The 25,629-nt window shown below is 41.7% G+C and overlaps 1 protein-coding gene across 1 annotated transcript in view; it reads left to right on the forward strand.

The window, feature by feature from the left end:
- Positions 1-25,629, forward strand: part of M1AP (meiosis 1 associated protein) — a 79,213-nt gene that overhangs the window by 52,588 nt on the left and 996 nt on the right. Inside the window, exons 6-9 of the mRNA XM_052648229.1 lie at positions 3,592-3,754; positions 4,713-4,854; positions 24,060-24,266; positions 25,351-25,491. Coding sequence (XP_052504189.1) covers positions 3,592-3,754; positions 4,713-4,854; positions 24,060-24,266; positions 25,351-25,491 — 653 coding nt within the window. The remainder of the gene's footprint in view (positions 1-3,591; positions 3,755-4,712; positions 4,855-24,059; positions 24,267-25,350; positions 25,492-25,629) is intronic.

A 25,629-nucleotide genomic window follows, 5' to 3' on the forward strand; every position in this document is an offset into this window, starting at 1 on the left:
GAAGATACACCTTGGTCCTTTCTTTATAGAGATAGCCATTGGGTTCTTAATATATCTCCCCTTTTCCCCCATTTCAGTCTAGGGCCTGGGATGCCTTTAACAACTTCGCTTGATTTTACTGTCTTTCCTGTGTGTGTAAAATCTTCCCAAGGCCTCCATTCCACCTGCTTCGCCCAAGACCAATTGCTCACTTCTTATCTGTTTTTCCCAAACAGTGTTAACTCCTCTCCTTGCATTAGCCTATTTCATCTCCATAACAACAACATGATGCAGGTACTGTTATCACATGCCATTGAATCTAAAAGTGAAAGTGTTGGTCACTTCAGTCGTGTCTGACTCTGCAATCCCATGAACTGTTGCCCACCAGGCTCCTCTGTCCATGGAATTCTCCAGGCAAGAATACTGGAGTGGGTTGCCATTCTCCTCTCCAGAGGATCTTCCCAACTCAGGGATAGAACCTGGGTGTCCTGCATTGCAGGCAGATTCTTTACCATCTGAGCTACCAGGGAAGCCTAGACGGTGTCAATTATAAGATATACCATTATTTTATGTACCACCAAGAAAGAAAACCAATTCCAATTAAATGTGACACATTGCTTTTTATCACTTAGAAATATTATTTTATTCTTACTGAGAGAGTTCTTTTAGGTTAGAATAGGAAGTAAGGGTTAAGAGTGTCTGCCTGGTCCATGGTGATTGTAAGACATACACAGAGACACTGCTAAGTCGCTTCAGTCATGTCCGATTCTGTGCGACCCCATAGACGGCAGCCCACCAGGCTCCACCATCCCTGGGATTCTCCAGGTAAGAACACTGGAGTGGGTTGCCATTTCCTTCTCCAATGCATGAAAGGAAAAGTGAAAGTGAAGTCACTGAGTCATGTCCAACTCTTAGCGACCCCATGGACTGCAGCCTACCAGGCTCCTCCATCCATGGATTTTCCAGGCGAGAGTACTGGAATGGAGTGCCATTGCCTTACATATAGTAAGTGAAAAAAAGTGTGTCTTAAAATCAATAAATATAATATTATCCCTGTTTACAGATGAGAAAACTGACACTCAAAGGAATTAAATATTTCCCCCAGGGCTGCACAGAAAATAAATAGCCAAGCCAAAATCTGAAGCCAAGCAACTCCAAATCCCATTCTTAACCCTTAGGATTAGAAATCTATATTTTATACGTTTGATTACTCTCAGCCCAGAGGATATTCATCAAACCCTGGTCTGTCACCTCCAGAGCCTGGGCCCTTACTTACCAAGCAACCTGCATCCTGCTGGGCACTTCTCTCAATAGGAGGGCTAGGGCCATCCAGAGCCAGGATCTCCTGCAGCCAGCCTTTCTTCTGCTGCTACATGGCATTTGCCCATGGTAATACTGAGAATGCTCTGCTTTGCCCTCTCTTTTCCCATGGCTTTCAACACCAGGGTCAGACCCAGAATGTATCTCCATCTGCAGTTATTTTTTGGAAATCCACAGGTCTTCAGGGTGGGTGGTAGAACTTAGATCTAGGATGGTGGTAGAACTGCTGAAAACATCTTCGCTGGAATCCAGATGCTTAGGCACAAGTTGGAATGAGGTCCAAAGAAGGTAGGCCTCTCCTGGGGTGGGTATGACCCACATGAGAGTTTAAACAAGCACAATAAAGACCATATTATAGTTATCCATTGTTCACAAAACTGATGCATTGCTCTTTATGTGAATTTCTAGAAATGTGTTTCCCTAAGGGAAAAAAAGCTAATTGAAACCCTGAGCTCTCCTAATATATAATCTTTTGAGGACTGCTCCTCAGATGTTCATTCTGACTTCTGCTTACAAGGTTCTCCACCCAACACTACCTGCTTCTGCAGCCACCTAGGGTCCTTCACCCTCTCCCTAGATGCTTCCTCAGAGGCCTCTTCCTGACAGAGCATAGTCTGCCCTGAATGAACTTCTTTTCTCATTTTGGTCTCTGCTGTCTCTGCACCTGGGTCTGAGTGATGAGAAGCATACCTGGTTCTAGACTCAAACCCTGCTAAAATATCTTTCCCAGCTTTGGAACATTGCTGAGACTACAGTTCCAGTAGTTCTCATCCTTGGCTACAGTAAGAATCAAATGAGGAACTTTTAAAAATACCAATATCAGCTCCAGCCCCAGAGATACCAGTTTTGCTGGTGTGAGGTAGGTGCCAGACATCCGTAACTGACAAGTTCACTAGGTGATTCTTATTGCAGCCAGAGTCAAGAACCTCAGCCAGATGCGCACAGCTGTCTAATCCTAAAGCCCAAGGACCCAACAATGAAGCAGTCAGGCACAGAGGAAGTAAGGGGAAGCTGGAATCCTAGGCCAGAGCAGGCAGTGGCATCCCACTCCAGTACTCTGGCCTAGAAAATCCCATCGACAGAGGAGCCTGGTGGGCTGCAGTCCATGGGGTCGCTAAGAGTTGGAGACGACTGAGCAACTTCACTTTCACTTTTTATTTTCATGCATTAGAGGAGGAAATGGCAACCCACTCCAGTGTTCTTGCCTGGAGCATCCTAGGGACGGGGGAGCCTGGTGGTCTGCCGTCTATGGGGTCGCACAGGGTCGGACACGACTGAAGCGACTTCGCAGTAGCAGGAGTCCTAGGCAGAGTCCCTCCTAATGACTTCCTGGGCTCTGGGACACACCTGGCAAAGAGCTCTCTCATCCAGAGTGATATCCAGGTCTGGATGCCAGGCCCAGCTAGATCTATTTTTTTCTACATTATTTCTACTTTTGTTTTTACCTCATGTTGCAGGTACTTCAGTCATTTCACAAATCACTGACATTAACAGCTAACCTTCTCACAAGTACAGAACACTCATATATTCATAATTTGTTAACAATACTTAAACCCAATATATATTTCATTTAAAACCTTCTTAATATCAAGGATTCAAATCTAGAGCAACAGAACATTGTACACTGTGACATGTGAACACGCCTGCTGGAGAAGAAGCTTATGGAAGCATAAAAACCTCCACACATACTTCAAACACCCTCAGAACTGTTGTATGTTGCCGCAGTGATGTTGCAAGGTCCAAAAGGTTCTATTCACTTGGGGAATTATAAAATAAACCATTTCAGGAACTTAGTCCTCCCCCTCCCTCGAATGTCCTGGAAGAGCTCACAGAGAAGCAGTAGCTGTCAGCTGACTGCCTGACTTCTGCTTTCCTGCTCTTCCTTCATCTGACCTGCAGTCTTGCCAAAGCTTAGCCACAGGGAAGCAGGAGGGGCAAAATTTCCTTCTATGATTGCCAAAAGGCCCTGCATATTGCAGTGTTAACTGCCTCCTCCACAGCGGACACACATTCCTCTCGGACTCAAACACAAGCCAGATCTCTCACTATGAGGAAACTGCTCAGCCAGCCCAGAAGTAAAACAAGAAAAAAAATCATGTCACACCCAGAAAATAAAATTACCTGTTATGTAGAGCAATATTATTTCAGACCTGCTCCTCTGTCCGCTTCCCTGCCTCCCAACCCTTACTTGCCTGGTGGACACGGAATGGGTGGCAGATGATCTCTCTTAATTATATAGCCTGAGGTAACTTGTGACAAACAATCCCTCCCCAAATGCCGTTTTTATTGTAGTGTGCCTGAAATGTGATCTCCAAGAACGACTTCTCAGCCCATCCCTACTCCCTGGAACAGCTGATGGCTCCTTGAGGATGGATGACCCCAAAGGAGACTTCAGCACCCTCTACCAGATGGTTTCCCAGTCATCAGCCTCTTGTTACAAGCTCCGGGTGATCAAGTATGGTTCAAGAGAACCTCCCTAATCCATGCAAATATTTATTCTTATTGGTTCCAGCTAGGAAGACTAAGATAGAGGGAGGGCAAGGGCATCCCCAAGTGTCAGGCAGCAGGGGGTCAATTCCAGAGTAGCAACTACAGGTGTGGGCATGAAATTTCAAGGTCAGACTGCTCAATATGTGGAGATGAATGAGGAGACAGTGAAAGATATATCTTAGTAGAATATTCTAAAGTCTGAATGAAGACTGAAAATCCAGAAAGTCTCTGAGAATGCAGAGGAAAAAAAGAAACAGAACAATGTTTATCTATTCAGCACATGTTTATTGAACACCTACTATGTTTAGACATCAGGAAAGAGATCTGATCAAGGAATGAGTGGCACCTAGAATCTACCTCACCTTTCTATTTCTTTAAGTACTAGAATTCTTGTTTCCAAGAGAATCAGTTCCAGAGCTGAATTAGGAATGATGGCAAAGACCACTTTTACTGCTTCCTAGTTGTATCACAGTGCCCCTGTACAGGTATCTGAGTAAGCTTGTCTATGGACTTGGGACCATGGATGCTGCTGGGGAAACTGCTTAAACGCAATCTCTTCTTAACTGTGTCTTCCATCAGCATCTTGCCACAGAAGAACCAGGTCTGGGATGCAGATCGTTAGCATACTGTTGTGTAATGTGGTTGCTGCAGCAGGAATGAATGGGACAGAGTAAGCTCAGGAGAGGAAATACCCATCAGAGTCTTGAGGTCTCAGAATAGGTGCTGTGTTCATTAATTCACAGACTTTGAGACTCTGCTGTGTGCCATATACCCTGATAGGTACATCCTAAGGTGAATAATTCACAGGCCCTAACCTAAAGGATTTCACAATACAGTCTTAGACTTAAGCTAAATTTAAGTGGATCTGGGTCAAGGTTCTGGATACCACTAAGGAGCCTCACACTTCCATTGTCTCTTCCCAGGGCTCTAAAATCCAGTGGGGTCTGCGAATCATTGACATATGGACTCCCCTTCATCCTCAGACCCACAAGCTGTTGGCGGCTGGAATGGGATGAGCTGGAAACAAATCAGCAGCATTTCCATGCTTTGTGTCACAGCCTACTGGTGAGTACCCACGTCACCAGGTGATGAAGAGTGTTAAAGTACCCACCATAGGGAAGCAGCTAATTTAATCCTGCCCTGATCCCAAATCTGTCCCAGTCAGAGGACAGAGAAAAACTGGACATACTTTGAAATATGGATTAAGTATGACTTGCCTCTGTTGGTTTCATGCTATAGAGAATAATTCCTGAATTCAGTTATATGATACTAAACTTGAAAATCCCTGATTTTACATTTTAATGGCAACAGGGAATTGTCCTTAAGTAACTATATCTTAAATCCTATTTTCTTCCTATCACTATGCTGGATATTATGTTTTATTTCAATGAAGAACACATAGTCTATGCTAGAAATTGTGCTAAGTCCCAGATATTCAGTCTATTATGGTAGACATCATCTGTGGTCTCAAAATTGTGAGAAGTTTATGAAGGAAAACAAGGGCTTGCTATAATACAGCCTTTCTATGAAAGTGACGATTAAACTGAGACCTGCCAGATGAAGGAATTAGCTAGGTGAAGGGTGGCAGGAATTAGCTAGGTGAAGGGTGGCAGGAAGACTGAGACCTGCCAGATGAAGGAATTAGCTAGGTGAAGGGTGGCATTCCAGGTGCAGAGAAATGCATGTGCAAAGACCCAAAGGCCAGAAAGAGCTGATCTTCCAATCAACAGTGGAATGATCATTGTGACTGAAACAAAATGAGCAAGAATAGAGAGAGCCAAAAGGTAAGGAGCTAAAAGTGAGCAGGGTAAAATCATACCAGAATTTCTAGCCCAAACTGAGGACGTGGGACTTTATGTACAGGAAGAAATCATTAGAAATGACATCATCTATTTAAATGTTTAAATGATTAATTGTGCCAAAATTTAGAAATGAACTTTCTGAAGCAAAAATGAAAACAAGAAAATGAGGTAGGAAGGCACTGAAGTAGTCTAGGCAAGAGACGATTTTGGCTTGGAATTGGATATTGAAGTCAAAAATGAGAAAAGTAAACCAATTAAAGCAGTATCTTAGAGAAAGAGAACTTGTGAAGGATTGGATATAGGGAGAGAGGAAGAGGAAAGTATCAAATAACTGCCTGGTTTCTGGTCTACCATTTCCTGAAATGAAAAATCTAAAAAGATGATCCACATGGAACAGTAAACACAACACTGAGAAAGCAAAATGAAAAAACTGCAAATACAGTCCAGGGTTGTAACTGCTTGGTGGCTACAGAATGACAGTTTGACCCAGTAGGATATGGGTGATCAAGACAACACAATAATGTGTCTCTTTCACTATCAGAAGCAGACTACTTTTTTCCTGTTTCAAAGCCCACACTCCCTTTTAGGTCCACCCACTGAGTTCCTGTTTCCTATCTGACGAACACTCATCTCCTATCTTTGCAGAGCGGAGGCAACAGATACCTCCTGACTGTTAAAGCCCAACCGCTCAGTTTACTATACTCTACCTGATTCCTCAGGATCTTGGAGATCTCCTGGGGAGAAATTTCTCTCAAGGGGCTTCAATACATTCTTTTGAACATGATATCTTAAACAGACATTTGCATTTTAATACACTGATAGAGGGAGTATAAATTTTCTGAAAAGTGGTAACCCTCAACACTTTAATTCCTCTACCAGGAATATAGCCCAAGAAAACAATGAGAAAAGAGAGAAAAGATATACGTATGGTCATGTTTATCTCAGTGTTATTTACAATGGTAAAAAACTGGAAACAACTTTAATGTCCTAAATAGAGGAATGGTTAAATTGAAATAGAGGAAAGGTTAGAGGAACAATTCACCCAAGCAATGAGGTATTATGTAGCAATAATAGTTTATAGTAAGGATGGGAAAGACTATTCTTTTCCATCCTGGGTTACATTACATGAGATTAGAGTCTCTCTGCCTCTGAACTTGGGGTGTGAGAATCCATATTTATTCATTCAACAAATATTTATTGAGTGCTTCCCAGGTGGTTCAGTGGTAAAGAATCCGCCATCCAATACAGAAGACATAGAAGACTCGGGCTTGGTCACTGGGTTGAGAAGATGCCCTAGAGTAGGAAATGGCAACCCACTCCAGTATTCTTGCCTGGAGAATCCCACAGACAGAGGCGCCTGGCAGGCTACAGTCCTTGAGGCTGCAAAGAGTCAGACAGGACTGAGCAACTAAGCGTGCATATTGAGCACTGTGTGCCAGGTATAATTGTAGAGGCCAGAGAGACCTCTTCTTTATCACTCCCCTCTCATGGGAACTCCCAAGTATGTAGTTGATCCAAATCTAGCAGATACCCGTTTTTGGTAGCACTTATTATAATAAGAGCTAGTCACTTAACCAAGTGCTTTACATATCTTAACTCATTTAATCCTCGCAGTAATTCCATGAGATAGATTGCTATCCCTATTTTTACAGATAAGGAAGACTGAAGAGATCAAGTGACTTACCAGAGGTCACACAGCTACTGAAGTGATCTAGTCAGAATTTGAATGTAGTTCTGCTGACTACGTACTTTTTAAAAATATATGTCATACTTTTAACTCCTTGGCTAAGTTTCTGCTACCAGTGTAGCCAGATAAACTCAGACTACAACCCGAAAGCTAATCCTTCTCCCTTCAGTTAACACCCCATGCCTCTGTGCTTCACCAGACTTGAATTCACTTAAACTGGTAGTAAGTACTTAGTTCTTTACCCATGTTGTGCTTCTTGTGCTCCACTCCATCAGATCAAAGACCACTCTCCTTTTCTAGAAAGGAAAGAAGCAAAATAGTGTTTGGATGGCTCTCTCTTCTTGCTTCTCACATGGCATCTCCAAGCAGCAAAAAGCCTGAAAGGCAGTGTGTTATGGAGGGAAAAATTCACAAGCTTCTGTTCATTCATTCAACACTAAATATTTTTGGAGTCCCTACTACGTGACAAGACTTATTTAGAGTTTTAACCTTCCTGGTCCTATTTTTACAAGTTCTCAGCACTTCTTTAAGCCCATCCTTGGTTTAATTCTTTCTCACACCTCTTTCATATGTTCTTTCAAAATCTGATGTCATCGGCTCCCCATGTAAATCTTTTGACTTTTTTTTTTTTTTTTTACTTCTGTTTCTCACTTTGTTGTTTCCCCTCCAGCTAACTTCTCATTCTAACTTCTGTCTTTCTGTTAATAGCAGCTCCACCACTGTCTACTCACCCAGGCTTGAAACCTCAGTCACTTTCAGCCTTCTCACCATTTACACCCATTTCATTCCTAAGTCATATCAAATGTTTTCTCATGAGTTGTAACTGTTCTTCCCCTCCCCTTCCCACCGCTTGTTCTCACTAAGACTTCTTCAATAAACTCCTAATTCGCTTCCCTATGTCCAGTCACTCTTCTAATTTGCTCTGTTCTTTAGGTCAGTTTTATCTTCGTGAAGCATTCCCCTAATGTCACCTGATTACTTATGTCTTGCCTGCTCTAACACCATAACATCTATTGTATGTATTTTTTCCTCTCTATCTTATTCTCATTATCTTAGGCCAAGTCCCCTTCCCCTCTTTCCTTTAATATTACAGTAATCGCTTAACTCGGCTCAATGCTTTTAGTGTTTCCCCTTCCCAATCCACTTTCCATACTGCTGCCAGGTTAATCTTCTTGAAACACAACACTGATCCTGCCACTCTTCAGCTTAAAACTATTTTGTGGCTTACTATTAATCATATTTTAAAGTCTATATTCCTTAGCTAGGTATTCAAACTCCATCCTTGCCTCCCATTATTCTCCTTCCTGTATCATACAGTCCAACCAAATTAATATACAAACTTAAAATCACCCCACCATTGAACTTTTTTTCGTGATGTCCCTTCTCCTATCTCCATCTATTCAAATTCTACCTCATTCTGAAGGACTCAGCTCAGATGTTGCTCCTGCAATGAGGCCTTTCTGGATGCCTATATTTACCAGTAGACTTTGTGCATTCTGTTTCTTTTCGGAGAAAAGTATATTTCAATTTGTTTTTAAAATATATGATCCTATGATTTTGGTTAAAGCCTATGTATGATATAAATTTGACTACCCAGACTCTAGGAAAACATGGTTGCCTTTTCCTGAAATTTCTACCACTTCCCCATTTTACCAACTAATTCCTCAGCCTTATTCAAATTTAGGTTTAGAGTAGAAACTCTTCTTTTGCTATCTCTCTTTGTTGGAAGTCAAGACCAGGCAATCTTCTTTTCTTTTTTCTTTTTCTTTTCTCATTTTCTTTATTTGGTAGGAATATTTTCAATATAATTCAAGTAGTACTTTATGCCAATAATGATTTTATTGGGAACAAGCAGCTTCGCATTTTTCTTTATAGTTCCCATGATTAGAACAGTACCTGGAACACAGCAGGTTCTCAATAAATGCCCATAAATACCATTAAAATTTTTAATTTTTTAATTTATTTATGTTTAATTGGAGGATAATTGCTTTATAGTATTGTGTTGGTTTCTACTATATATCATGAATCAGCCATAGGTATACATATGTTCCCTCCCTCTTGAACCTCACTCCCACCTCCCACCCCATCCCACCCCTGTAGGTTATCACAGAGCGTCAGATTTGAGCTACCTGCATCATACAGTAAATTTCCACTGGCTACTTAATTTTACCTATGGTCGTGTATGAGTTTCAATGCTACCCTCTCAATTCGCCTCACCCTCTCCTTCCCCTACTGTGTCCACAAGTCTGTTCTCAGTGTCTGCATCTCCACTGCTGCCCTGCAGTTAGGCTCATCAGTACCATCTTTCTAAATTCCATATATGTGCATTAATATACAATATTTGTCTCTGTCTGAACTTACTTCACACTGTATAATGGGCTCTAGATTCATCTGCCGTGGTAGAACTGAGTCAAATGTGTTCCTTTTTATGGCTAAGTAATATTCCATTGTGTATATGCACCACAGCTTCTTTATCCATTCATCTGTTAGTGGACATCCAGGTTGCTCCCACGTCGTACCTGTTGTAAATAGTGGTGTGATGAACATTGGGGTGTGTGTGTCTTTTTTAATTATGACTTCCTCAAGGTGTATGTCCAGTAGTGGGATTGTTGGGTCATATGGTAGTTTTATTCCTCATTTTTTAAGGAATTTCCATAATGTTCTCCATAGTGGCTATATCAATTTGCATTTCTACTAACAATGTAAGAGAGTTCCCTTTTCTCCACACCCTCTCCAGCACTTACTGTTTATAGATTTTTTTGACGATTACCATTCCAGCCCATGTGAAGTGATACCTCCTCATTGTAGTTTTGATTTGCGTATCTCTAATAATGAGCAATGTTGAGCATTGTTTCCTGAGTTAATCACCATCTGTATTTCTTCTTAGGAGAAATGTCTGTTTAGGTCTTCTGCCCACTTTTTGATTGTATTGTTTGTTTTCCTGGTATTGAACTGAATGAGTTGCTTGTATATTTTGAAGATTAATCATCAGTTGTTTCATTTGCTACTATTTTCTCCCATTGTGAGGGTTGTCTTTTCATCTTGTTTATAGTTCCCTTTGCTGTGCAAAGGCTTTTCAGTTAAATTAGACCCTGTTTGTTTATTTTTGGTTTTGTTTCCATTACTCTAGGAGGTGAGTTATAGAGGATCTTGCTGTGATTTATGTCAAAGAGTGTTCTGCCTATGTTTTCCCCTAAGAGTTTTACAATTTCTGGCCTTATATTAGGTCTTTAATCCATTTTGAGTTTATGTTTGTGTATGGTGTTGGAAAGTGTTCTAATTTCATTCTTTTGCATGTAGCTGTCTAGTTTTCCCAGCACCACTTATCGGAGAGACTATCTTTTCTCCATTGTATATTCTTGCGTCCTTTGTCAAAGATAAGGTGCCCATAAGTGCGTGGGTTTATCTCTGGGCTTTCAATTTTGTTCCATTGGTCTGTATATCTGTTTTTGTGCCAGTGTCCCATTGGTCTGTATTTCTGTTTTGTGCCAGTGTCTTGATGACTGTAGCTTTGTAGTATAGTCTGAAGTCAGGTTGATTCCTCCAGCTCCATTCTTGTTTTGCAAGATTGCTTTGGCTATTCAGGGTCTTTTGTGTTTCCATACAAATTGTGAAATTTTTTGTTCCAGTTCTAGGAAAATACCATTGGTAGTTTGATAGAGATTGAAATTGCATTGAATCTGTAGATTCGGTAGGGTAGTATAGACATTTTCACAATACTGATTCTTCCAATCCAGGAACATGGTCTCTCTCCATCTATTTGTGTCATCTTTGATTTCTTTCATCAGTGTCTTATAGTTTTCTGCATACAGGTCTTTTGTCTCTTTAGGTATGTTTATTCCTGGATGTTTTATTCTTTTTGTTGCCATGGTGAATGGGATAATTTCTCTTTCTGACTTTTCATTGTTAGTGTATAAGAATGCAAGATATTTATGTTATTAATTTTATATCCTGTGACTTTGCCATATACATTGATTAGCTCTAGTAATTTTCTGGTGGCATCTTTAGGGTTTTTTATGTATAGTACCATGCCATCTGCAAATAGGGTTTTACTTTTTGTTTTCCAGTCAAGATTCTTTTTATTTCTTTTTATTCTCTGATTGCTGTAGCTAGGATTTCCAAAACTATGCTGAATAATAGCAGTGAGAGTGGACATCCTTGTCTTGTTCCTGATCTTAGAGGAAATGCTTTCAGTTTTTCACCATTGAGAATAATGTTTGCTGTGGGTTTGTCACATATGGCCTTTATTATGTTGAGATTTTTTTATGCCTATTTTCTGGAGAGTTTTTTTTTTTAATCATAAATGTGTATTGAATTTGTCAAAAGCTTTTTCTGCATCTATTGAGTAGATCATATGACTTTTATCTTTCAGTTTGTTAATATGGTGTATCACATTGATTGATTTGCATATATTGAAAAATCCTTGCATCCCTGAGATAAAGCCCCCTTGATCATGATGTATGATCCTTTTTATATGTTGTTGGATTCTGTTTGCTAGAATTTTGTTGAGGATTTTTACATCTATGTTCATCGGTGATGTTGGCCTATAATTTTCTTTTTTGTGTGGCATCTTTGGTTTTGTTATCAGGGTGATGGTAAGGCCAGGCAGTTTTCTAATCTGTTGTGGTAAAATACAATTTATATTGTCCATGAAAAGCATTGGGCTTTGGAATCAGATAGTCCTAGGTTTCTGAAAGCTTCATTATTTTCAAATTGTGTGCACTTAGGCCATATACTAAACCTCTCTAAACATAGTATATTTACCTATTTGTAACACTAACAAATCTAGTGGCCCCACGTGCTTTAGTCTCCATATAAATGGCATATAAAGAAGCACTACTCAGAAGACAAATAGTAATTTTAAAATTAATTTATGTGTGCTTTCAAGGAACACAAAATAAGAAATAGTTCATTACCCACAAAGATGGAGAAGCTCTATACAGTCAACAAAAACAAGACCAGGAGCTGACTGTGGCTCAGATCATGAACTCCTTATTACCAAATTCAGACTTAAATTGAAGAAAGTAGGGAAAACCGCTAGACCATTCAGGTATGACTTAAATCAAATCCCTTATGATTATTCAGTGGAAGTGAGAAATAGATTTAAGGGCCTAGATCTGATAGATAGAGTGCCTGATGAACTATGGAATGAGGTTCGTGACATTGTACAGGACACAGGGATCAAGACCATCCCCATGGAAAAGAAATGCAAAAAAGAAAAATGGCTGTCTGGGGAGGCCTTACAAATAGCTGTGAAAAGAAGAGAAGCGAAAAGCAAGGGAGAAAAGGAAAGATATAAGCATCTGAATGCAGAGATCCAAAGAATAGCAAGAAGAGATAAGAAAGCCTTCTTCAGCGATCAATGCAAAGAAATAGAGGAAAACAACAGAATGGGAAAGAATAGAGATCTCTTCAAGAAAATGAGAGATACCAAGGGAACATTTCATGCAAAGATGGGCTCGATAAAGGACAGAAATGGTATGGACCGAACAGAAGCAGAAGATATTAAGAAGAGGTGGCAAGAATACACAAAAAAAGTACAAAAAAGACCTTCACAGCCCGGATAATCACGATGGTGTGATCACTCATCTGGAGCCAGACATCCTGGAATGTGAAGTCAAGAGGGCCTTAGAAAGCATCACTACAAACAAACCTAGTGGAGGTGATGGAATTCCAGTTGAGCTATTTCAAATCCTGAAAGATGATGCTGTGAAAGTGCTGCATTCAATATGCCAGCAAATTTGGAAAACTCAGCAGTGGCCACAGGACTGGAAAAGTTCAGTTTTCATTCCAATCCCAAAGAAAGGCAATGCCAAAGAATGCTCAAACTACCGCACAACTGCACTCATCTCACATGCTAGTAGAGTAATACTTAAAATTCTCCAAGCCAGGCTTCAGCAATACTTGAACCGTGAACTTCCTGATGTTTAAGCTGGTTTTAAAAAAGTCAGAGGAACCAGAGATCCAATTGCCAACATGCGCTGGATCATGGAAAAAGCAAGAGAGTTCCAGAAAAACATCTATTTCTGCTTTATTGACTATGCCAAAGCCTTTGACTGTGTGGATCACAAGAAACTGTGGAAAATTCTGAAAGAGATGGGAATACCAGACCACCTGACCTGCCTCTTGAGAAATCTGTATGCAGGTCAGGAAGCAACAGTTAGAACTGGACATGGAACAACAGACTGGTTCCAAATAGGAAAAGGAGTACATCAAGGCTATATATTGTCACCCTGCTTATTTAACCTATATGCAGAGTACATCATGAGAAAGGCTGGACTGGAAGAAACACAAGCTGGAATCAAGATTGCTGGGAGAAATATCAATAACCTCAGATATGCAGATGACACCACCCTTATGGCAGAAAGTGAAGAGGAACTCAAGAGCCTCTTGATGAAAGTGAAAGAGGAGAGTGGAAAAGTTGGCTTAAAGCTCAACATTCAGAAAACGAAGATCATGGCATCCAGTCCCATCGCTTCATGGGAAATAGTTGGGGAAACAGTGGAAACAGTGTCAGACTTTATTTTGGGGGGCTCCAAAATCACTGCAGATGATGATTGCAGCCGTGAAATGAAAAGACGCTTACTCCTTGGAAGAAAAGTTATGACCAACTTAGATAGCATATTAAAAAGCAGAGACATTACTTTGCCGACTAAGGTCCGTCTAGTCAAGGTTATGGTTTTTCCTGTGGTCATGTATGGATGTGAGAGTTGGACTGTGAAGAAAGCTGAGTGCCGAAGAATTGATGCTTTTGAACTGTGGTGTTGGAGAAGACTCTTGAGGGTCCCTTGGACTGCAAGGAGATCCAACCAGTCCATTCTGAAGGAGATCAGCCCTGGGATTTCTTTGGAAGGAATGATCCTAAAGCTGAAACTCCAGTACTTTGGCCACCTGATGCGAAGAGTTGACTCATTGGAAAAGACTGTGATGCTGGGAGGGATTGGGGGCAGGAGGAGAAGGGGACGACCGAGGATGAGATGGCTGGATGGCATCACTGGCTTGATGGACGCGAGTCTGAATGAACTCTGGGAGTTGGTGATGGACAGGGAGGCCTGGCGTGCTGTGATTCGTGGGGTCGCGAAGAGTCGAACACGACTGAGCGACTGAACTGAACTGAACTGAAGCACTACTCAGAAGACAAATTGTAATTTTAAAATAAATTTATGTGTGCTTTCAAAAAACACCAAATAAGAAATAGTTCATTACCCACAATGATATTTTTCAAATTTTCTTCCTCTACTCCTCAGTCACATTTAACCTGGAGATGTTCTAAGAGCCTTTCAAATACATGCACACACAAAAACTAAGACTCTGTTCCAGTCCCTGTTCCTCTATCTCCTTCCTCTCTCAGCCATGTATATGTACATATATTCTACAGATTGGTTTAGCCTCTCTGACATAGTCTCTTCCCTCTTAGGCCTCTCTTTACCTATCTAAAATATACAGGAATAGAATCCACACAGCTTCTCCTTTCATGAGGAGAAGTGGAGTGTGAGAGAAGGGAAAAGAGGGAGAAGGTGCATGATGGACATATTAGTAACCTTTGTCTCTTTCACATGTAAAACAAGACAATAAAAAATACCTCGTGTGGTTTTTAAAGATGACTAAGTAATACTACATGTGTAAAGCACCTGGCATACATCTGGCATATGATTTGTACATAATGGTTGGTTAGTAGTTCTGTGAATTACATATGTTTCTTTTTTATGGATTCTAATTCTCTAGAGAAGTTCTCCACATTTTAACATGTTTTTTAAAACAAACTAATCATAGTTATTTTACGGTACTTTGCTAAACTCAACACCTGGATCACTTGTAGTTCTGTATCTATTGTCTCTTTCTTCATTTGGTTTTTTAGACATGTGTCTTGTCTTTTGGTGAACCTGGTAATATTTTAATGAAAGATGCTCATTGTGCCTAAAGAAATTATAAAGGCTCCAGTTGGTGTTAGCTTCCTCTGAGCAAGTTTATCCTGGCCTGCACTAAGCAGATAGTGTTGACAAATCATCCTTTTCTACTCAGGAGCTGTGCTAAGTCAAGGCTGGACTGCAGTTCTGCTAAGTCTCAATCTACCTCCTGGTTTGCTCCAGGCCCTCTAGAATTTCCCACTGAAAACCTGGTCTATAATACGCATGATGATCCCAACTCTAATCACTGTTTCTCAAGTCTGCTAAAATGCTCTACTTCTAGAGGCTTTCTCCTTGGGTGTTTTTGTCCTCTGCTCCATGCAGTCCCAGTATTTGGCAAATATGCTAAGTGAGAAATTGACTTGAGCACCCATCTTACCCCTGTCAAGCCTCCACCAAAAAGTCCTGCTAGTTTCTCTGTTCCCTTGCAAGTGCCTCAGGAGATATAAATCCTAGATTCTCAGTTCCCAACCACCATTCCCTTCAACTCAAGATAAACATATGCCCTCAGGATTACAATACCTGCCTTAATTCTCTGAATTCTTCCTTTTCCAGAAACTTAGCTACCTCTCACTTCTATTGTCTCAGCACTTTCTCACAGCCCTCAATCAAATGGTTTCTATATATTTTTCAGCTTTCACAGATATTCTAGGCAGGAAAACCAGTCTGCCTCTGGCCATTCCAACCCACTTAAATGTAGAAGTTGAAGGTTATTAAATGTTCATTTACTCCCTTTTGCATCCTTTGTCTGGCTGGACAATCTGTAATACATTTTCTAGTTTACCCTCAGTTAGTTGGCTGGTTCCACCGTGTTCTCATTTTCAGGTTCCTGGGCATAGCTTCTAGCAAAAGTGGGCGGTTTACATTTTTATGATCTTATCTAATCTTGGCTCTACTATCACCCTTCAACCCACTCCAGTATTCTTGCCTGGAAAATTCCATGGACAGAGGAGCCTGGCGGGCTACAGTCCCTGGGGTCGCAAAGAGTCGGACATGACTAAGCGACGGAGCATGGAGCAGCACCTTTTATTTCCTTTGTCCAGTCCCCCTAATTGTTTATTTTTTTGCTGTTGTTATTGCCTTTTTCTAAACTTGGATAACCACTTTGGAGAATGTGGTAGGGAATTATATATATAATTTTTCCAAGTATTTATTAGATGAATTTATTCATCACTAGGAAAACATCTTTTCAGTTACAAAATCCTACTACATAGTCCCCATTATGTAGCTAGTGACTCACTTTCCACATCCTCATTTCTCTTACAAAGTCATGTCTGTGTGAACTAGGAAAAGAAATGAAAATACCACCTATTTAATAGATCTTTATATTAAATATTTAATAGATCTTTCAGTTTCCAACTTAAAATATCAGAGTTTCTGGATACACATTCCAGAGCTTTACAGCCCATGTCTGCCCTAATTGGCCACAGAAGTGACAGGATTCAAGCCAAGGTATGCCCAGCAGAAGTTGAAGTACATAGGCAATGACCTGGTTGGGCTGTAAATGGGTGGGGAAATGGAAATTCCGTGGTTATATTAGCCAAAGAGTCAAGAGCCAGAATCTAAGCTGAGAGTGGGGTGATGGCAGGTCAAGAGCCATTTGTTAAAAATGATCAGAATGTAGTTAGAGTATGCAGCCTCCAGTGTATACAGACAGGGGCTAGAATAGCAGGACAGCACAGCATCAGTAGCCTTCTTGTGCCCCAGCCTCTTGCTTCATCTTTCACCATGTCCCTTCTATCCTCCACACCAGCCATACTTGTAAATTACTAAATGTTTCCCAAAGATGCTAAACTGCTTCACACCCCCACACCCTTTTACAAGTTGCTCCCTTCCCCTTGCCTCTAGCCACACAAATTTTTTTAACTTTTTTTCCAGATTCTGCTTAAATACCTTCACAATGAAGCTGTTCCTGCCTCCCACCACAGCCTTCCCCTACTCATCCTTTTTTCCCTGTCCCCACCCGTGTACCCATTGTCACATCTATTTCGACCTTCACAGAACTGGTAAATGGTATGAATATGCACCTTAGCTCTCTGATGTTGAGAAATGTCACATTATTATATTTTTATAAATAAAAATTTAAAAATATTAGTCCTCAAGTGCTAGGATATTAACATGCTCATAATCCTAGGGGGGGCTAATAGTCCAGAAATGTGGGAAATTGCCCTTTGGCCTTCAATACATCTCCAACATTGTTGAATAGAAATGACAAGTGCAGACATCTTTGTCTTGCTCCTAATCTTAGGGGCAAAGCACCCAGTCTTTAACCACTATCTATGGTGTTAACTGTAAGTTTTTCATAGAGGTCGTTGATAGGTTGAGGAAGTTCCATTCTGTTGAATGTTTTTATCATGAATTTTATCAAATGCATTTCCCACCTTTGTTGAGATAATTGTGTAGTTCCGTCCATTAGTCTATTAACATGATGTATTATATTGTTTGGTCTTTCAGATATTATGCCAACCTTGCATTCCTAGAATAAACCCCACTTTTAGTGTATAATCCTTTTTGTATTTGCTGGATTTGGTTGGCTGGTATGTTGCTGAGGATTTTTGCATCTATATTTATAAGGAATATTGGTCTGTAATTTTCTTGTGATGTCTTTTTCCAGCTTTAGCATCAGGATAATACTAGCCTCGTAGATTAGTTGCAAAGTTTTCCTTCATCTTCTATTTTCTTGGAAGAATTTGTGAAAGATTAATGATATTTATTTAATGGTTTGGCACAATTCACCAGTAAAGCCACCTAGGCCTTGATTTTTTTTGTGGAAAATCTAATTACTAATTGTATATCTTTACTTGTTATAGATTGTGCCAAAAAGTTAATATAGCAGGACTGAGATTTCTTTCCTTAGGAAGTCCTGCTTACGAGATTAACCCTTGTCTAGCATATGGGAATTTGGATTTAGGGAGTGTTCCCACCATCCCCCAGTGGCTCACTGTGCAAAAGGGGTCTAGAACTTTGGGATGTGCTGGATACAAGGTGCTTATGTGACCAGCCTCCAAAAAACTGTTGGGCACTGAGTCTCTAATGACTTCTGGGAGACAACATTTTACATATATTGTCACAGTTTAACACTAGAGGAATTAAGTATGTTCTGTGACTCTACAGTTTGTGTGTGTGTGCATGTTAAGTTGCTTTAGTCATGCCCCCAACTCTTCGCAACCATATGGACTGTAGCCTACAGGCTCTGTCCATCAGACTCTCTAGGCAAGAATACTGGAGTGGGTTGCCATGCCTCCTCCAGGGGATCTTCCCAACCCAGAGAACAATCCTGCATCTCCTGCAACTCCTTCATTGCAGGAGGATTCTTTACCGCTGAGCCACCAGGGAAGCCCAACTCTATAGGTAGAGGACTTTTAAAAGCTTACAATTTGTTTCCTCTGAACTTCACCCCATAAGCCTTTTCTCCATGCTGATTTTCTTTTGTATTCTCTTGCCATAATAAGTCATATTTATGCTAAGTCTTGTGAGTCCTGTTAGTGAATCACTCAACCCAGGAGTAGTCTTGGGGACTCCTGACACAGATTTATTTATTCAGAAGATTTTCTATTTCCTGTTGAGTCAGTCTTAGCAGTTCGTGTCTTTCTAGGAATCTGTCCATTTCATCTAGGTTACCTAATTTGTTGTCATACAATTGTTTATAATATTCCCTTATAATCTTTTTCATTTCTGTAAGGTCAGTAGTGATGCTACCTCTTTTTTTAATTTAATATTTATTTTTGTTTGGCGGTGCCAGGTCTTAGTTGCAGCATGTAAATCTTAACTGAGGTGTGTGGGATCTAGTTTCCTGACCAGGGATCAAACCCAGGCCCCCTGCTTTGGGAGCACAGAGTCCTAACCACTGCTACCTCTTTTATTTTTTATTTTAGTAATTTAGATATTCTCTCTTTTTCCTTTATCAACCTAGCTAACAAGTTTTTACATTTCTATTGATCTTTTCAAAGAACCAACCTTGGTTCCATTGATTTTCTCTATTATTTTTATACTATTTTATGTTTTTCTACTCCAGTAATTTTTTAATTTCCTTCCTTCTACTTGCTTTAAGTTTAGTTTGGTCTTCTTTTTCTAGTTTCTTAAGGTATAAGATTAAGCTATTGATTTGAGATCTTTCTTCTTTTTAATAGAGGAGTTATCAGCTATAAATTTCCCTCTAAGCACTGCTTTGGCTGTATTTCATAAGTTTTGGTATGTTGTGTTTTTACTTAAACTCATCTCAAATTGTTTTCTAATTTTCTTTGTGATTTCTTCCTTGATCCATTGATTACTTAGGAGTATGTTATTTAATTTTCTTATACTTATGAATTTCCGAAATTTCTTTTCTTTGTTGATTTCTAATTGCATTCTACTGTGATCAGAGAAGATACTTTGGATGATTTTCATTTTTTAAATTAGTACAGTTTGTTTTATGGCCTATCACATGATCTATTCTGGAGAATGTTCCATGTTCATGTGACAAGAATATAGAGTCTGCTGCTCGGGGGCTTGGAATCCCGTTTCCCGTCTCCCGTGGTCTCCTCTGTGGAGGCCAGTGTGAGAGCAGCAGGCGAGCTGGCACTGTGGCTTCTTTTTCTCCCCCTCCTGCATCCTGCCTTCTGGAGGGAGAGAATAAGCAAAGAATGCCAAATTAACAGCGTCTTCCTGACACCCTTCCGGATTCCAAAAAACCCCAGGTATGCATGGCTGTACTATAACTGGCTGTAATTTCTCTTACTAGACACATTATGACAGTAAAATGTGTCTCTTCCCACAAGCAATGCAAAATGAGTGCTCTTGGCTCTTCCCCACTCTCAGTGGCTGCCTCAGGAACACTGCCACTCAGGAGCTGGTCAGTGCTTCTTTAATGGATGGATTTGGTCCCAGGTCATTATATTGATGGGCTTCCCTGGTGGCTCAGATGATAAAGAATCTGCCCACAATGCAGGAGACCCAGGTTTAATCCCTGGGTCAGGAAGATCGCCTGGAGAAGGGAATGGCAACCCACTGCAGTACTCTTGCCTGGACAATTCCACAGACAGAGGAGACTGGCGGGCTACAGTTCATGGGGTTGCAAAGAGTCACACAGGACTGAGTGACTAATACTTTCACTTTTTCATCATTGATGGCAAGTCAAGGGAGGAATGGTTTAGTGAGATTAGAGTTTTTACCTGATGATGATAAACTCCCACCTGCCCTTCTAGCAAGGCCTACACCAGTGCCATTGAATTGTCCTTTCTACTCCTGTTTTCCCATATACTAGAAGTAAATAACCACATCCTTTTCTTTTTCTTTGAAATATGTAAAAGATCCATCTGGCTGTAACTAACAGAAAACCAACCCAACTCTACTTTGAGTAATTAAGAGTTTATTTTTCTCACATAACAAAAGTGCAAGGACAGAATTCTGGGGCTGATGCAGTTGATCAGTGCTGCCAAGGACCCAGGCTCTTGCCGTTTTCCCCATAGCATCCTTAGCAGGTGTACTTCATCCTCATGCCTGCTGCCTCATGGTCACAAGACAGCTGCTGCGCCTTAAGATCAAGTCCTGTCCTAGGGAGAAAGAAGGGGTAGGGTGCAGACGCAAAAAGCCTGCCAGCATATTACAAAGCTTTTCCAGAAGCCACACCTAGCAACTTCTGCTGATGTCTCATTATTTAAGTCCACATTACAATCACTGAAAGACTAACAGAGAGAAAGGGGGTGGGAAACCAGTGGCCAGGAAACCAACAGTGGCTGTCATACCACACCTTCCTTCCTAGCTTTAGTGATTAGAAGTGGGGAGGATGACTTTAATCAGGCTGAACTTGGAATACAGTATGCCATTCAATTCTCCCCCTGTCATACCTGTTCTAGTAAGAATCCACCTCCACCTCCTAAAATCTAAGCTCCCTGGCACCTTATGTAGCAAAGCCCCTAACCACAACATAAATATAGAAATTTTTTCACCCACCTTCTGGTAAATTCAGCATCCAACTCATGCTCCTTTCTTTTGAATTAGAAAAAACATATTCTAAAGTACTCAGCAGTCAACTAATCATTCTAATCCCGAAGAAGGGCAATGCCAAAGAATGTTCAAACTACCATACAGTTTTGCTCATTTCACATGCTAGCAAGGTTATGCTCAAAATCCTTCAAGCTAGGCTTCAACTGTATGTGAACTGAGAACTTCCAGATGTACAAGCTGGGTTTCAAAGAGGCAGAGGAACCAGAGATCAAATTGCCAACACCCGTTGGATCACAGAAAAAGCAAGGGAATCCCAGAAAAACATCTACTTCTGCTTCATTGACTATGCCAAATCCTTTGACTGTGTGGATCACAACAAACTATGAGAAATAAGAGATGGGAATACTAGACCCTTTACCTGTCTCCTGAGAAGCCTGTATGAGGGTCAAGAAACAACAGTTAGAATCTTACATGGAACAACAGACTGGCTCAGAATTGAGAAAGGAGTACAAGGCCGCATATTGTCACTCTGCTTATTTAACTTCTATGCAGAGTACATCATGCAAAATGCCAGGATGGATGAATCACAAGCTGGAATCAAGTATTGCTGGGAGAAGTATCAACAGCCTCAGAGATGCAGATGATACCAACCTAATGGTAGAAAGTGAAGAGGAACTAAAGAGCCTCTTGATGAGGGTGCAACAGGAGAGTGTAAAAGCTGGCTTGAAACTCAACATTCAAAACACAAAGATCATGGTATCTGGTCCCATTACATTATGGCAAATAGAAGGGGAAAAAGTGAAAGCAGTGGCAGATTTTCTTTTCTTGGGCTCCAAAATTACTGTGGATGGTGACTTCAGCTGTGAAATTAAAAGAGGCTTGCTCCTTGGAAGGAAAGCGATGACAAACCTAGACAGCATCTTAAAAAGGAGAGAAATCACTTCTCCAACAAAGGTCTGTATAGTCAAAGCTCTGGTTTTTTCATTTGTCATATACAGATGTGAGAGTTGGTCCATAAAGAATTCTCCGGCTGAGCACCGGAGAATTGATGCTTTTGAATGGTGGTGCTGGAGAAGACTGTTGAGAGTCCCTTGGACTCCAAGGAGATCAGTCCTGAATATTCATCAGAAGGACTGTTGCTGAAGCTGAAGCTCCAACACTTGGCCATCTGATGGGAAAAGCCGACTCACTAGAAAAGTCCCTGATGCTGGGAAAGACTGAAGGCCAAAGGAGAAGGGGGTGGCAGAGGAAGAGATGGTTAGATAGCATCACCAACTAAATGGACGTGAATTTGAGCCAACTCCAGGAGACAGTAGAGGACAGAGGAACCTGGCATGCTGCAGTCCACAGGGTCGCAAAGAGTCAGACATGACTTAGTGACTGAACAATAGCAACCCAGTCATTAAGCACTGTTCACTTTGAGGACCCCAAAGGTCTTCTGAGACATCCCCATGCCACTGCCTTTTCTCAACCTCAGATACCTGGTTTGTCAATTAAATATTTTCATCACAGGTACAATGCCTATAGGAACAAGTCACCCCATGACCTGGGTAACATGTTCAAGCTTGGTTCCAGGACTTCAAATAATCACTGTCCAGGAAAAGGTTAGAAATTCAGAGACAAAATAGGAGCCTTAAAGTTCAATTTCCCTACCTCTTACTTTCTCAGAATGTTCCTGGGAAATGCAGATAAATTAATATCTTTACCATTCTAATAAGGGTATATTTGCCTGTCTTCTTCCAGAGCCTCTGTCAATCTCTCTGTAAATTAGTCCAGAAATTTTAAAGCACCCTGTAATCCCAGGATATAACAGTTGTGAATTTGTCTTATAAGCCTGAGGTGTAAGAAATGTCACACTGCCATAGTTTTAGCCCCCAGAGACTTGCCACGGTGGCAAGATATTTTATTCTCCAAGGAGTCTTAGAAAGGTAACCAACTGCTCCACTTTGCCCAGGACTGAAGTGTCTTCTGGGATACAGGACTTTCAGTGCTAAAGATGGACAAACTGAAACAGTTGGTCATCCTAAATCTTGGACAAAGATTAGTTTACAAACCTGCTTACTATATTATAAGCTCTAAGGAGACAAGGAACATGTCTAATGAATTTCTATATACCCATGCCTAGTGCTTGGGACATAATGAGCATTCAACAAATTCTTAATAAATAAACTAATCTACAAATAAATACATGAACCAGCATGAAAAAAAAAGATTAAAGTAATGATAATAATCTAAACCCTGAGCCAGATCAGAAGTTACTTGAAGGATTTCCCTGGTGGTCCAGTGGCTAAGACTCCACACTCCCAAAGCAGAGGGCCCAGGTTCAATCCCTGATCAGGGAACTAGTCCCACATGCTGCAACTAAAAAGCCTGCATGCTGCTCCAAAATCTAAGATCCTGCATGCTGCAACTAGACCTGGTGCAGTCAAATAAATAAATAAATACTTAAAAAAAAAAAAAAGAATTGAGAGTCTAGTAATAAGCCCTCACTTTTTACTTGAGCCAACTGAAATGGAGTACCCTGCAATTTCCTAATATCCCTTCCAGCAAACATCCCTTCCAGTCTTAAAAAGTCCATGTCCTTGGACCAGGGCAAATTCTCCCCATGCACACATATACCATGAGTTCTATATCATTTCTATCCAATTTGAGGGACTTGAGAAGCATCAGGTACTTTCCAGACACTTTGGATCTGTTCTTCAGGAACACGGTACATCTCCAGATAACAAGCAAAATGTTAAGAAACCATGAACTTCTGCAGGCACCTACCACCTGCCTGGCTTACCAGACCTCCTCAGAGTTCTGTGCCGTACAAAATTATGGCACTGCTTTAAAGTGTCTAGAACTAGCTGAGGGGAGGGAGAGTAAACAGGCCAGCAATTGGGACTAACCTTCCAAACATGTCAGAGACTGAAGATGAGCCTACATTTTTGTATGTCTTTGTTTCAGAAAAGAGAATGGCTGCTATTGGCCAAGGGAGAGCCCCTGAACCGAGAACACAAACTGAGAGAGCCCGCTAGCACCTTCTACGTGATCCTGCCATCCCACTCTCCCACTCTGCTGGTGAAGGCAGTGGCCACTCGGGAACTGATGCTGCCCAGCCCTTTCCCCCTGCTACCTGAGGACATGCCTGCTGACAGCCTTAAGGCTGTGGAGGCAAGTGAACCCAGGTCTCATGGGATAGAGGGGAGAGAAGAGAATGGAGTTCAAGAAAGGGATGAGGGAAACGAATCAGCCCCAGAAGGAAAGGACCCGGGAGCAGAGGGAGAAGTGGTTCCAAGAGTATGGTAAGAGGAACAGAGAAGAAGGCAAGGAACTGAGGCAAGACGGAAGAAAGCACGCATGTGCGTGATGGTGTGTTCTCATGGGTCCTTCTCTGCAACCTCTGAATGCATGTGTGTGTGCCTGTGTTTGTATGTCTCTATCTCTGAGAGAAAGAGGAAAGGGCAGCCAATATAGGCGCTGAGAATAGGAAGAGCTTTAAAATGAGACTATGATGCCAAGGAGGGAACAGCTCTAAAGGCCACTTTTCTCCTTCCCCTCCTCTCATCTTGGATTTGGATTCTGGACTTCCTCTGCCAGCCCCGCCAGCTGAGGGTGGGAGGGGGGCTCACGGCGCAGAGAACCACACCCCTGCTGCTGGATTCCTGGCTTAGGTGCTGAGAGGACAGAGCCTGGGATTGTGCTCTTGGCTTGGCAGCCATAGGGATGCGAGAGAGGTGGGCACGAGTGGCCGTGGCTCACTCAGCGTCTCACTTCAGGGCCAGTTGTTTCCTGGCACAGGATGCTGTGGCCGGAAAACCTGACTGCTCAGGAATGCTCTGCTCGCATATCCTCCGGTTATGCTCGCCTCACAGGCCGAGAACACCGTGTGCTTGCTTTGCAGGCTGAGCGCCTCAGCCCCCGACTCCGCCCTCCCTCACAGCCTCACACACTGGCTCCCTTGTAACCTTCATGGCACTCTGGCCCCTCAGAATCCTGTGACATGGTTCTTGGGGCCAGAATGCTCCGTGTCCCTCACCATTCGGTTGCTGCTACTTCTTGAACCCCTGCCTGACACTTCACAAGCGCTCAGACCTGGGGGCCCGAACACCCAGGAGGACACGCATCTCTCTCACACCCTTCAGTGAAGCCCGGGGCCATCACACCTCCTCAGCTTCTCACGCTCAGGTCTCTGCCTGACATCTTGGGTTCTGTGACCTCGCATTTCCCAGTGAGGCGCCTCCTCTCTCTTCTTCAGAGCATGCTTGATGACCTTGAACTAGAATCCACCTACAACCCCTTGCAAGTCTGGAGCCACCTGTACTCACACCTGAGCAGCACCTTTGCCAACCCTCATGGCCGGTTCCACCCAAGCTCGAAGAGCCGGGCTGTAAGAAAGGTACTTCCCTCCTTCCCCGTTATGCCCAGAATGCCAAAGTCCTCTTCCCCTGTCCCCCATCCAAGGGAGATCCTCCCTGATCTCCTCTGGAACAACCAATGGGAAGATCAATGGGAAGAGAAGCCTTTTGCCCTAGAC

This window comes from Budorcas taxicolor, chromosome 11 (assembly GCF_023091745.1).
Source record: "Budorcas taxicolor isolate Tak-1 chromosome 11, Takin1.1, whole genome shotgun sequence".
Classification (NCBI taxonomy): Eukaryota; Metazoa; Chordata; class Mammalia; order Artiodactyla; family Bovidae; genus Budorcas; species Budorcas taxicolor.